This window comes from Rhinopithecus bieti, unplaced genomic scaffold (assembly GCF_001698545.2).
Source record: "Rhinopithecus bieti isolate Rb0 unplaced genomic scaffold, ASM169854v2 scaffold_10181, whole genome shotgun sequence".
Taxonomy (NCBI): Eukaryota; Metazoa; Chordata; class Mammalia; order Primates; family Cercopithecidae; genus Rhinopithecus; species Rhinopithecus bieti.
The window spans coordinates 783,812-797,571 of record NW_016806624.1 but is presented as its reverse complement, the minus strand read 5'-3'; the positions used below and the strand labels follow the sequence as shown (position 1 = coordinate 797,571).

Below are 13,760 nucleotides of genomic sequence, written 5' to 3'. Positions count from 1 at the left end.
TGCTTTTGCTGCATCTCACATATTTTTTTTTTTTTTTTGAGACAAAGTCTCGCTCTGTTGCCCAGGCTGGAGTGCAGTGGTGCCATCTCCGCTCACTGGATGCTCCGCATCCCAGGTTCATGCCATTCTCCTGCCTCTGCCTCCCAAGTAGCTGGGACTACAGGTGCCCGCCACCACGCCCGGCTAATTTTTTGCATTTTTAGTAGACATGAGGTTTCATTGTGTTAGCCAGGATGGTCTCGATCTCCTGACCTCATGATCCACCCGCCTCGGCCTCCCAAAGTGCTGGGATTACAGGCATGATCCACCGCGCCCAGTCGCATCTCACAAATTTTGATAATTTGTATTTTCATTTATTTCAAAATATATTTTCTCGAGACTTCTTTGACCTATGTGTTTAAAAGTGTGTTCCTTAATCTACAAGTATTTTGGGATTTTCCAGGTATTTTCTAGTTTAATTCCTTTGTAAAGACATACATTCTGTGGTGTCTTTTATTAAAAGTTAATTACCCCTTTATCACCATATGTTGCTTGATCATTTTCCTTGTTCTGAAGTCAGCTTTGTATGAAATTAATATAGCTACTCCAGCTTTCTTTTGATGAGTGTAGTTTGAAATGTTAGTCTATCTAGGCTACCCTAACAAAATACCATATACTAGGTGACTTAAACAACATAAATTTTCTTTTTCTCAAATTTCTGAAGACTGGAAGTCTGAGATCAGGGTGTCATCACAATTTCTGGGGAAGGCTCTCTTTCTCATTTGTAGACAGCTACCTTCTAGTCGTATCTTCACATGGCAAAGAGAGCAAGCTCTCTGTGTCCCTTCTTATAAGGACACTAACCTTATGTTAGTCATGGTGCCACCTAACCTTAATTATCTTCCAAGATCCCTATCTCCAAATACTATCACACTGGGGGTTAGGGCTTCAACATATAAATTTGGGGAACAGCGGGAACGTGAACATTCAGTCCATTAATACGTGATGTATCTTTCTCCATCTTTGTATTTAAAGTAGATTTCTTGTTTAGTCTCGTTTTTTAATCTTCTGTGACAGTATCTGTGTATTTGTGTATTTAGACAACTCACATTTAAACTGATTGATATAAATTACTATATTTGTTAATGTTTTCTATTAATTCCTCTTCTTTTGTTCGTCTTCCACTTTTCTGCCTTCTCTAAGTTTAATCTAGCATCTTGTACAATTCCATTGTCTCCGCTCTCTTACCAGGATTAAACAGATACGTAACAATCTACCATCATGTGAACTGGCTCTCTGATTGTTGCAAAACAAGATTCATTAAAATGGATGAACTTCTGGACACAGTCAAATGACAGAAGAGAATAATGATGTAACAAGAAAAATAACAGCATTTATCAAATAGTGGTTACCCCAAGGCAGAGAGGACAACCTAGATAGGAAACATCAAAGGACATTTCACTTTTATCTGTAATATCTGCATTTATTTCTTGTATAATAAAAAATGAATTAAAAATTTTACATCTCTCCAAAAAAAAAAAAAAAAAAAAAAAAAAAAATTCCAAAAAAAAAAAGTGGTAGAAAAAAAAAAAATTAGGGGAAAATTTAAAAAAAATAAAAAATTTTACATCTCCCCAAAAAAAAAAAAAAAAAAAAAAAAGCAAGATTCCATCAAAACAAAGTTGTAGGATAAACAATAATCTAGGGAAAGTATTAAGAATATTAAAAATAAGCCATTAGCAAATTTTCACTTACTAATTTTTGAGTCAACATGTCATAAAATGCAATAAAGTATTTGATACACTACATTTAGCAGCTGGTAGCCTATTGACATACCCCATATAAACTTTTAGAAAAATACTGTCTATTGATAGACATTGCAAGCATAAGGATTATTTTTTTTTTTCTTTTGAGACGGAGTTTTGCTCTTGTCGCCTAGGCTGGAGTGCAGTGGCACAATCTTGGCTCACTGCAACCTATGCCTTCCAGGTTCAAGAGATTCTCCTGCCTCAGCCTTCAAGTAGCTGGAATTATAGGTGTGCACCACCACACCCAGCTAATTTTTGGTATTTTTAGTAAAGACAGGGTTTCACCATGTTGGCCTGGCTGGTCTCGAACTCCTGACCTCAAGTGATCCACCCACCTCGGCCTCCGAAAGTGCTAGCATTACAGGCGTGAGCCACCGTGTCTGGCTCGATTTACATATTTTTAACGTTTTCATTAGCAAACACCAAGTGTTTTGCTAGTACTTCATGGACAACAGTACCACCTGCTCTGAAGAATTCTTGTCAGACCTACACTGCCATTTCTTCCCTCTCCAGTTAATTCAAAGAGTAAAAAGTTGTTCACCCCTTCAATATCCAACTCGAGTATTCTAGGAGGTACTTTATGTATCATCTTCCCCTAAGTTACATTCCCTAAAATATAATAGTATTTGTATTTTCTACAGAGGGATTGGTATACTTCAAATATTATTTGTTTACTTTAGAAAATATGAATTAAGGTAAGCAAGGAACTTGGATAATATACAGTAGGAAGCACTTTCAAGTAAAAAAGTAACAAATTTCTCTTAGAAAACTAATGATATTAAGTGGATTTAGGATTCTCTAGTTTAGCTTGTATGTAATACTAAATGAGTCCTATATCTTAATTTATCCAGCTTTAGAAAGTATTTGCTACTTATAAAATATCCCACATCACCAACAGCTAGAGATTTTAGAAATAATTTTATTCACAGAAAATTCACAAAGGATTAATAAAATGTCATGAATACAATTTTGTTGGTAATAATTAGCAGAATCAAGAGTAGATTAATAATATAAGGTTACACGGTATAAATAATACAAACATATCAATTTTATGTTAGAATATTAATATATAGTTTTCTTTTACTATTTAACACCAATAGAAATACACGGCAGTACAATATGAAAATATATATAATAGAATATATATATATATATATTATGCCAGCTTCTAACATCAGATATTACCACTCAATATATATACATACTTGCCAAATTAATGACTTTTCCCATTATAAATATAATATATAATAAGAAGCACCAATTGGACTCAAAATGCATAAAAGATATTGTTATACATTTTAAGAAATATTATATTAGCAATATAATACCATCCACAAAGAATTTTTCCAAAGAAATATTGCGCATGAGGTAAGGGTAATTAAATGTTTTATGCCCTAGAATATTATCTACCTGCATTCTTCTTCCATATAGTTTAAAAACACCAAAGCACTGACTGAATAAGAAAGGACCATTTAAAAATGAATAATAGATGGCAGCACATGCCATTTAGCAATAAAAGGAAGATGGACTATGTGCATTAATGTTCAAATAATGTTTTTTATCTAAATAGTCCTGTGGGTTCCAATAATCCTTGAATGATAAAGATTATTTTTACTGTGTGAAAAAAGAAAAACCATTCTTTTACTGCATGGAAAGCTTCTAATCTTATTCGGGTTGGATCTTCTGGATGTCTCAAGGCAATTCCATTGAGCAGCAGGCAGCTCAACATAAGGTGGCCAAAGGAATCACTATTTTGACATATGGATCATAGTGAACATCATAATCTATTTATAAGAATCTAGGAAGACAAATATCATTCAAAATATACTTTACCTGGAAAAAGTCAATACAGCTATAATAAAGTTTTTTGTCAAAGAATATTGACCTCCTTTTCTTTTTCAACAACTGTTTAATACTTTTTAATCTACAAATTTGAATTTCCTATTTGAAAAGGACTACGGGTATTAGCTAATGAAAAAAACTTTAAAGTGAAGTTTTGCATCTTTAATTTAGAAAACCTTTTCCTAAAAATTGGTTAGAAAGAATTTACAATTCTCCCACTTCTCTTGGGATTAATATCTTCTTTAGGATAAAGACAAAATCTTAAAAAATTAATATTTCACAAAAAAGTTAAAAGAAAGTGAGCAAGTGTGTCTTAATATTTGAGGGAAAATCACTGGTCCTGTCCTCCACAAAACACCTATTCTTCTGATAAATATTTATCATCATCGCTTCCTTCAGCTTCATCCTGAGTATCCCTGATCTTCATTAAGGATATTGTGGAATTACAACCACAAATTGAATTTTGATTATTTGTATTAAATTATATAGGCTAGCATTTTCCAAACTGCATTCCATAGAATTAGTCTCCCTGAAGTGTTCTTAGTTCCTGAAAAACAGGGTTCTGTGATCAAACAAGCTTGGGAAAGCTTGCTAATGTGAAGTGAGGATCAGCTGTCTTTCCCAAATCCACTGCTATTATAAAAGTCTTCTGAAGAAAGAAAGATTTACAATTGTTTGAATACTAATGTTATGAAATACAGTGAAAAACGCTAAATGTAGATCAATTATTATTTTGCCTCCTCAGCTATCTTCCAGTGCCTTCACAAATTACAAAACTAGAACTCAGAAGAGTTAAGAGATTCCTCAGGGGCACATAATCAGTGGTGGATCTTGGATTAGACTCCGTATCTCAAAATTACGTCCGCATCTCAAAATTTATCAGGCCAAATTTTAACTGAAAGATGCTATTATTTTAAGGAACATGGAAAAGAAAATGCATAATTTATACAAAGTGCCATAGAAATAAATCAAATTAATCCATCAAGCTCTAATCTCAATTAAATTTTGTAATACCTTATTTCTTGAAATAAAATTTTCAACTATCATTAATTATTTCATGTCCCACATCCCATGGGAGGAAAAAAGCTTTGGCCTCATTTCTTTTGAGTACTATGATATAGAACTAAATATTATTTGTATTTTAGAGCAATGGCTTATTTTAGTACAAATGGCTTATTTTAGTACAAATCTTTCCTATTTTGCATTTCTAATTTTAATCTTATTATTTTTAACCTAACTGCAGTTTTAACATTAGTTCCTTTATCACTGACAATATGAGCCTTGGAGACAAACTTAGGATTCTAATGCTAAGTTTTATATGCTGATATAGTTTAGGTGTGTCCCCTGTCAAATCTCATATTGAAATGTAATCCCCAGTGTTGGAGGTGGGGCCTGGTGGGAGGTGATTGGATCATCAGGGTGAATTTCTCGTGAATGCTTTAGCACATCCCCTTGGTGCTGTCCTCATGACAGTGAGTTCTTGCAAGATCTGGTTGCTTAAAAGTGTGTGTGGTACCTTCCCCCTCCCTCTTGCTCCCACTCTGGCCATGTAAACTGTCTGCTCCTGCTTCACCTTCTGCTATGAGTAAAAGCTCCCTTAGGCCTCCCTAGAAGCTGAGCAGATGCCAGTGTCATGTTTGTACAGCCTGCAAACCATGAGCCAGTTAAACTCCTTTGCTTTATAAAATATACAGTCTCAGGTATTTCTTTACAGCAATACAAGAATGGCCTAACACATATGGTATATACTATGTACACTACTAAAAAATTATACATGTAATACCTTTCAGTATTTCCATGACTGACAATTTTTATTTAAAAAAAAAAAGTTAAGTCATCCATGAGAAACTATAGTCATCTTAGTTTCAGCATAAAATAGAGTAGCTAGAAATACGTTAAAATATTCTAATTACAAATCTAATACATATTTGTATTTTGCTTTTCAAAGCAATAATATTCTGTATTAAATCCTGAGGAACCAAAACTTGTCAGCTGGGCAAAAAGAGACTTTAACACCTAGTTCATTAAGTTAAATGAAACACATTTTCTGAAATCACTCTTCAAAATTTACCAATGATTTTAAAAAGGGTAATTGGTAAATACCCTTACTAATTGGTAAATACCCTGTTCTTCATACACTACTTCATTTTCCTTTCTGCCCAATTTGTCATGAATTGTCATATCAAGATCTTCCAAAGTATTTAAAATAATTGATAATATGGTTAAGGTTCAAAAACATTTTTGAAAAGGTCGAAGATATTTATAAAACAAGGTATATGTCAAATCAGAGAAAGCTGGAAAACTCAGTACTTACATTACAAGAAAAGAGACTGATTTTTTTTTTTAAATTGTACAATTTCTACAACTTTGTGGAAGGAATCTTTAAGTTCATTATGTATTTTATACAGAGTATGGAGCTACCAATTAAAGAGTCAATGTAACAGCATAGAATTTTACTATGTAAATATTAGATGACATCATGAAAATTTTTTTTTCACCCTGTCAGCTCATACCTAGATAAAAACTTTACCTGTAATAAATCTTGGGAATATGATTAAGAGATAGACCTTAAATTAACATTATTTTAAAAATAACAATATTCCTCTCAGTACTATACAGGGAACAGAAACTAATTTTATACCAAAGATACATTATTACAAATATATTTAATAAAGAATGATGAATATTTTAAAAATTATTTAAGAATTATTTCTTGTTTTTCAAGTCTGAGTATAATTGTTCACAAATAACTAAGAGACAGCTTCAAGACAAAACAAAGTACACAAAACACTTACCTCTAACATTTCATGCAGTGTTATCAGCTGTACAGTTGATTCTTGAATGTTTTTCTTCAAGAGAAATGTGAATAACAAACAATTACCACTTCAGTTCCACCAATGGTGAAATATTGGACTGTTTTTACAAGACTTTTATTTTATTTTTTAGAGAGCTTCACTCTTGGTGCCCAGGCTGGAGTGCAATGGCGCAATCTCAGTTCACTGCAACCTCCGCCTCCCGGGTTCCAGTGATTCTCTTGCCTCAGCCTTCCGAGTAGCTAGGATTACAGGCGTTCCCACCACCACGCCTGGCTAATTTTTGTATTTTTAGTAGATACGAGGTTTCACCATCTTGGCCAGGCTGGTCTCGAGCTCCTGACCTCAGGTGATCTGCCCACACTGGCCTCCCAAAGTGCTGTGATTACAGGCATGAGTCACCATGCTTGGCCAAGAGTTTTAAAATTAGTATTTTTTAGTTGTAATGGTATAAAGTAACTAAAATCAAATATTCATAATTAAGTGACAAAAAATTCTGAAAGTAAATGTTATTTGTATTTAAGTCAGATTCATAAAAATGCAGTGGAAATATCTTCTAAGACAGTGAAAACTTTTATAGTAACTGGAAGATACAATTAAAACTATCCATAAACATATAATAGATATATACATTATATATAATCATATAAAAAATTTAGTATTTAAATCCCCCAATAAAAACTCCCCAAATGACATTCTAGAGTACATTTATGCAGTTTCAGTACAGGAAACTTGCTCTTATGAGAGACTTAATCATCTTTCTATAGCTCGTGACAGTTTGTCATGTTAACTCATTAGTTGTTTCTTCCCTGGAATGACAGAGAACAAATCTCACTCCAATTCTACCCAAGAGTTCCTCAAATATTTGAACACTGCTATTATAAGGACCAAGTCTTCTCTTTTTCACATTAATCGCCATTTGTTTCTTCAATTATTTTTTTCTTTTTTTTTTGGAGACAGGGTCTCACTCTGTCACCCAGGCTGGAGTGCAGTGGTGCCATCATAGCTCACTGCAGCCTTGACTTCCTGGGCTCAAGCTATCTTCCCACCTCAGCCTTCCGAGTAGCTGGGACTACAAGCACATGCCACAGTAATGTTTTTGTTTAAATATGTTTGTTTTGTAGAGGCAGGGTCTTGCTACGTTGTCCAAACTGGTCTCAAATTTTTGGCTTCAAGTGATCCTCCCACCTTAGTTTCCTGAAGTGCTGGGAATACAGGTGTGAGCCACCACACCCCACCTCAATATTTTTCATATGGCACAAATTTGAGGCTTCTCAATACCATGATTATTCTCTGAATGTGCTCTAATTTGTCTTTTGTTTTCCTTCATCTAGTCTCCCACAATGATCTAGGTGTGATTTGACTACCAAAGACAAAAAAAGAACACCTACTTTCATAATTACGGAGACCAGAATTCTATACATTAAATTTAAAATGGTATTAGCTTTTAGACATTTGTTTTTTTCCTTGTGGACTTCTGAGAATACTATCATCTAAAATGCCAAAGTATTTTTCATATATCTAGCTAAAAAAGTCTTCCTTGTTCTGTAATGTTTTAAACATAGATATCCTCTGTATTTCTACTTAAACATCATCCTATTTTATTTGCCTTAGTTCCTAACTAGCTAAGAAATAAAGTCTTTATTCTGTCATCCAACATATTTACTATCTAGCCCTCTTACTTTCACGTCATTTGTAAACTTTGATAGCCATATATTCTATCTCTTTAAGTTATTGTTAAAAATGTTCAACAGGACAGACTCTAAAGGAAACTGCTAGAAAGTTCCAAGATAATACTAATCCTAATTCAAAACCTTCTGATTAGGATTAGTATTATCTTGGAAAAAAGAAGTGAGGTTATCAAATCTGACTTAATGACCCCAAAATGGCTCATGGTAATCAACCTTCCTTTTAAGGATGCCTCAAACCTCTGGTTCTATTAGTGGAGCAAAAGCAACCAAAAAAAGTTAAAAAAATGGAGGAGACTGGGACCAGAAAATACATCAGTGAGTTGTTGCAAGATTAAGGTCATAAAGAGGCAAGGAATCATGACTTTAATGAAATGGTCAAAAGAAGGTTGTCATACTTTTACAAATAAATAAGAGGTAAAAAACAATAATAGAATGGAAGACACAGTCCATAACAAATGTAAAGCCTATAGACAATTATAAGTAAGAAAGGGAAGAGTAAAAAGAACACAGATAGTAAAACAAAACAAACAGAACTTTTCTCCTTTTCTTAGTATATTCACATCCATTCAATAAATATGAACTGAGAAGGTTCTATATAAAAGATATGCAAGATAGAAGAGATACAAAGATGAACTGAACACATTGAGTAGCTCACAGGGCATGGGGGTGAAGGGAGAGATACACATAAATAACACTAACAAAATCATTTGAAAAGTGTTAATAAAAGGACACCTAGAGCCAGGTTCAGTAGCTCACATCTGCAGTCCCAGTTGTGTGGAGGCTGAGGCGGGAGGATAGCTTCAACCCAGGAGTTCAAGTCTAACCTGGGCAATATAGCAAGACCTCGTCTCTAAAAAATCAATCAATAGGTCAGGTGTGGTGGCTCACGCCTGTAATCCTAGCACTTTGGGAGGCTGAGGCGGGAGGATCAACTGAGGTCAGGAGTTTGAGACCAGCCTTGACAACACGGTGAAACCCTGTCTCTACTAAAACTACAAAAAAATTAGCTGGGTGTCGTGGCATGTAATTGTAGTCCCAGCTACCCGGGAGGCTGGGACAGGAGAATTGATTGCCTGAACCTGGGAGACAGAGGTTGCAGTGAGCAGAGATCATGCCATTGCACTCCAGCCTGGGTGACAGAGCAAGACTCGGTCCCCAAAATAAAATAAACAAACATTAAAATAAATAAATAAAAGAACACTTAAATTTCATATGTTTCACTCAAAAGATGTTTGAACTGTCTTAAGTAGGAATCTGCCACCCTCAACAGATCGGAAGGGTTTTAACCTAGGCAGAAAAAACAATGTGTAAGCCACAAAAAAGTGAGAGGTCAATTGGTGACATAGCTGAATGGATTCACGTAAGAGATGGATGAATGCTGGGAAATGAGGCTGAGGAGATAGAAGTCCATAGTATAAATCCTAATGAAGAGATTTCTAAGAAGTTTACAGACTTCATTCCCTAGGAAAACATGAAAGATTTTATACTGAAAATGATTAAACTAAACATATTATTATTCAATGATTACTCCAATTTCAAAAAAGTGTTAACACTATATATATATATATATATAAAAGAACTGTTCACAATCTTCTGCCTCTCAATAAAATATTTATTTGCTTTCTCAGAAAAGGTTTATTTCATTATAGCTACTATTAAAATAGTCAATAACTTACAATAATCTGTAACAAATTTTAAACATCATTCTTTTGATTTAAAAAGTTGTACACATTCATCACAGAAAACTGAAAAAATTGTGAAAAAAAACCCACCTACAATCCTAGCTCTCAGACATAAGCACTATCAATTTTTTAAACATAAATTAGATTCAAACAATTTAATCATCAGTGTTTTATTTGTTCAACAGTTAGCTGTATTTCATTAACTTATCTGAAGGTGTTCAATACATTATATGACAAGTTGACTTACTCCCATCATATGGATGTAATATAAAAAATATACTCTGGCTGGGTGCAGTGGCTCACACCTGTAATCCTAACATCTAATCGTCCCACTTGGGAGGCTGAGGTGGGCAGATGGCCTGAGCTCAGGAGTTCAAGACCAGCCTGGGCAACTTGGTGAAATCCCCTCTCTAATACAAATACAAAAAATTAGCTGGGCGTGGTGGCGCACACCTGTAGTCCCAGCTACTCTGAAAGCTAAGGCACAAGAATCACTTGAACCCAGGAGGCAGAGGTTGCAGTGAGCTGAGATCACACCACTGAACTCCAGCCTGAGTGACAGAGACTCTGTCCCCCCGCCCCCTCCAAAAAGATATACATATATTTAATCCCATTTTATTGAATAATTAGGTTGCTTCTAGTGTTTCAATAAATATAATGTGATAATGGCATATTTCCATACATGTGCATACCTTTGAACTAAATAAGAAAATATGCTTCTAAACCCACCTAAAATAATTTCAAATATGGTAATTTATATAAATGTCTTCTCTAAAACTTACCTTTTCTTTTAACACTTCTATCAGGCATAGGAAAATGGTCTTCTAGAAACTTGCCCAAGGTACTCAAGAGTTTCTCCTTATATTCTTTTACATTAAGCATTTTAGTTTTCAGCTCATTAAAGATTCTAATAGATTTAAAAAATTAAGAGAAACATTTAACTGATAAAACACATATGCACATGTAACTAGTTATTCATGAAGTTGATCGAAAATTTTGTTAAAACTTCATTTGCTCAAACCAAATAACTACCTTTTTGAAAATAATATTGTGTATATAACAAGTAGAGAAATCAAAGGTACAGTCAAGTCAAGTCACTCATAAAATATCATATAATAGCTAATAGTTAACAAAAGTTAGGCCAAGCCTCCTGATTCCTGGTAAAATTAACTTCATCTATGTTTCATGTAACACAAAAAATAAAATACTTTTCCTATTTTAAAAACCTAGAACATAAAATTAATACCTTGATTCAGAAAATGTTTCGACCTTATTTTTCAATTCACTGTGCAGTACATTAAGAGATTCCATTATCTGTTGCTGTTCATCCAACCACTGTTGTTCTCTTTTGACATGCAAAAACAAAACAAGCAATATCTAAATAAAACTTTAAAGGCCACTTAATACATATGAATGATTAATAGTAATTATAACATAAACATACCTTTCTAAGTCTTCCTTTAACTTTTCATTCTTTGACTCCATAGTGGACAGTACCATTTCAAGATCTTGTCTCAGCTTTTGGAACTAGAATAAAATAATTCAAATTAATTGCTCAGTCTTTAATCTTACAGTTTTATTTCTGAACAACAGTCAAATTTACATAGTGGTCCAGGATACTTCCATTCAGACATCAGTAGTAAAAAAGCCTAGCAGAAAGCATTTGAAAAGGTAAATACACAGTAGGTGCTAAATTTGTGGTAATATTCTATGGTTAAATTCAAAAATATCAGAAGGGGTTTTGGGTAGTAAATTTTAATTTCATATTGAAAGGCAAGATAATGGTGTGTCTTCAGTAATCAGAGATTAGGTACCTTCTATTTTTTTGTTGTTTTTGAGACGGAGTCTCACTCTGTCACCCAGGCTGGAGTACAGTAGTGCCATCTCAGCTCACTGCAAGCTCCGGCTCCCAGGTTCACGCCATTCTCCTGCCTCAGCCTCCTCCAGTAGCTGGGACTACAGGCGCCCGCCACCATGCCAGGCTAATTTTTTGTGTTTTTAGTAGAGACGGGGTTTCACCATGTTAGCCAGGATAGTCTCCATCTCCTGACCTCATGATCCGCCCGCCACGGCCTCCCAAAGTGCTGGGATTACAGGCGTGAGCGACCGCGCCCGGCCGCACAGGTACCTTTTCTTTTCTTTTTCATTTTTATTTTTTGAGATGGAGTCTTGTTTTGTCACCCAGGCCGGAGTGCAGTGGTGTGAACTTGGCTCACTGCAACCTCGGCCTCCCGGGTTCAAATGATTCTCCTGCCTCAGCCTCCCGAGTAGCTGGGATTACAGGTGCGCCCCACCATGCCCAGCTAATTTTTGTATTTTTAGTACAGACTAGGTTTCACCATATTGGCCAGGCTGGACTCAAACTCCTGAGCTTGTGATCCACCCATCTCAGCCTCCCAAAGTGCTGGGATTACAGGTGTGAGCCACCGTGCCCAGCCCCAGGTACCTTTTCTAAGGAGACTGTACAAAAGAGACACAAATGACTCACTCATTCAATATTTATTCAATCAATCATTCAATCAAATTTGTGATCAATCATTGACTATTAGGCATTGCTGAAGGAGAGAGAGATGCAAAGGTGAACAGAACAAAGAGGGGAATTCAGACATTTACTCCAGCAATGGTCAAGTGTCATAAAGAAAAAAAAATCAAAATAAAAGTAAAGGCATGAAGAGCAAGAAATGGATGTTTTAGGTAGTATGATATGAAAAGACTTCTCTGATCAGGTAACATTTAAGTAACAGAGAAAGGCCAGGCGCGGTGGCTCAAGCCTGTAATCCCAGCACTTTGGGAGGCCGAGGCGGGTGGATCACAAGGTCAGGAGATCGAGACCGGCCTGGGCAAGATGGTGAAACCCCATCTCTACTAAAAATACAAAAATCAGCCGGGCGTGGTGGTGGGCGCCTGTAGTCCCAGCTACTCGTGAGGCTGAGGCAGGAAAATCACGTCAACCCGGGAGGCGGAGGTCGCAGTGAGCCGAGATCGAACCACTATACTCCAGCCTGGGTGACAGAGTTAAGACTCTGACTCAAAAAAAAAAAAAAAAAACAACAGAGAAAGAAGACAAAGGAAAACATCATGCTATTCTCTAGCAAAAGAATGTCCCAGGGAAAGGGAATAGTAAGTACTAAGGCCAGGAGGCAAAAGTATGCTTGAGGGATTTCAGGAACAACAAAGAAGACTAAAGAGAATTACAATAAGCACTAGTGTTCCATTCTCCTGATCACAAGGGTTTCCATTAGCTCTTTTTAAACATAAATCAGGTAAGTTCAAAATGTATATTACAAACCCTAAAGTAACTATGAAAAAAAAAGAAAAGAAATAACTAATAAGCCAATACTGATAATCAGACACCAGCCTGGGCAACATGGCGAAACCCTGTCTCTATAAATAAATACAAAAATTAGCCAGGCATGATGCCACAAGCTACTTGGACGGCTGAGGCGGGAGGATCACATGAGGCCAGGAGGTGGAGGCTGCAGTGAGCTGAGATCATACTACTGTATGCCAGCCTGGTTAACAGAGCAAGACCCTGCCTCAACAACGACAACAACGACGACAACGACAACAACACACACAATCCAAGAAAGTGGGAAAAGGGAAAAACAGGAACAGAAAAACAGTAGGATGAAAAGAAAGATAAATCAAGGCCAAGCCTGGTAACTCATTCCTGTAATTCTATCACTTTAGGAGGCTAAGGTGAAAAGGTTGTTTGAGGCCAGGAGTTCAAGGCTGCAGTGATTTATGATATCAACACTGCACCCAGCCTGGGCAATGGAGATCCTCTGCTCCCAACCCTCCCTCCCCCGCAAAAATATAAATCAATAACACATCTTTCAATGCAACCATATTGATTATATTAAATATGGTCTGACAATGGCATTAAATTGAAAAATAATAGAAAGGTATCTAGAAAACTTTGCAAACATTTGGATACCAAAAACA

At 35.6% G+C, this 13,760-nt stretch overlaps 1 protein-coding gene across 1 annotated transcript in view; it reads right to left on the bottom strand.

Annotated features, from left to right (window-relative positions):
- Positions 1-9,463: 9,463 nt before the first annotated feature.
- The window catches only part of CENPK (centromere protein K), a 41,113-nt gene continuing 36,816 nt past the window's right edge, over positions 9,464-13,760 (bottom strand). The window contains exons 7-10 of the mRNA XM_017877123.1: positions 11,260-11,342; positions 11,062-11,160; positions 10,598-10,722; positions 9,464-9,594 (exon numbers count right to left, since the gene is read on the bottom strand). Of these exons, the coding sequence (XP_017732612.1) occupies positions 9,464-9,594; positions 10,598-10,722; positions 11,062-11,160; positions 11,260-11,342 (438 nt within the window). The remainder of the gene's footprint in view (positions 9,595-10,597; positions 10,723-11,061; positions 11,161-11,259; positions 11,343-13,760) is intronic.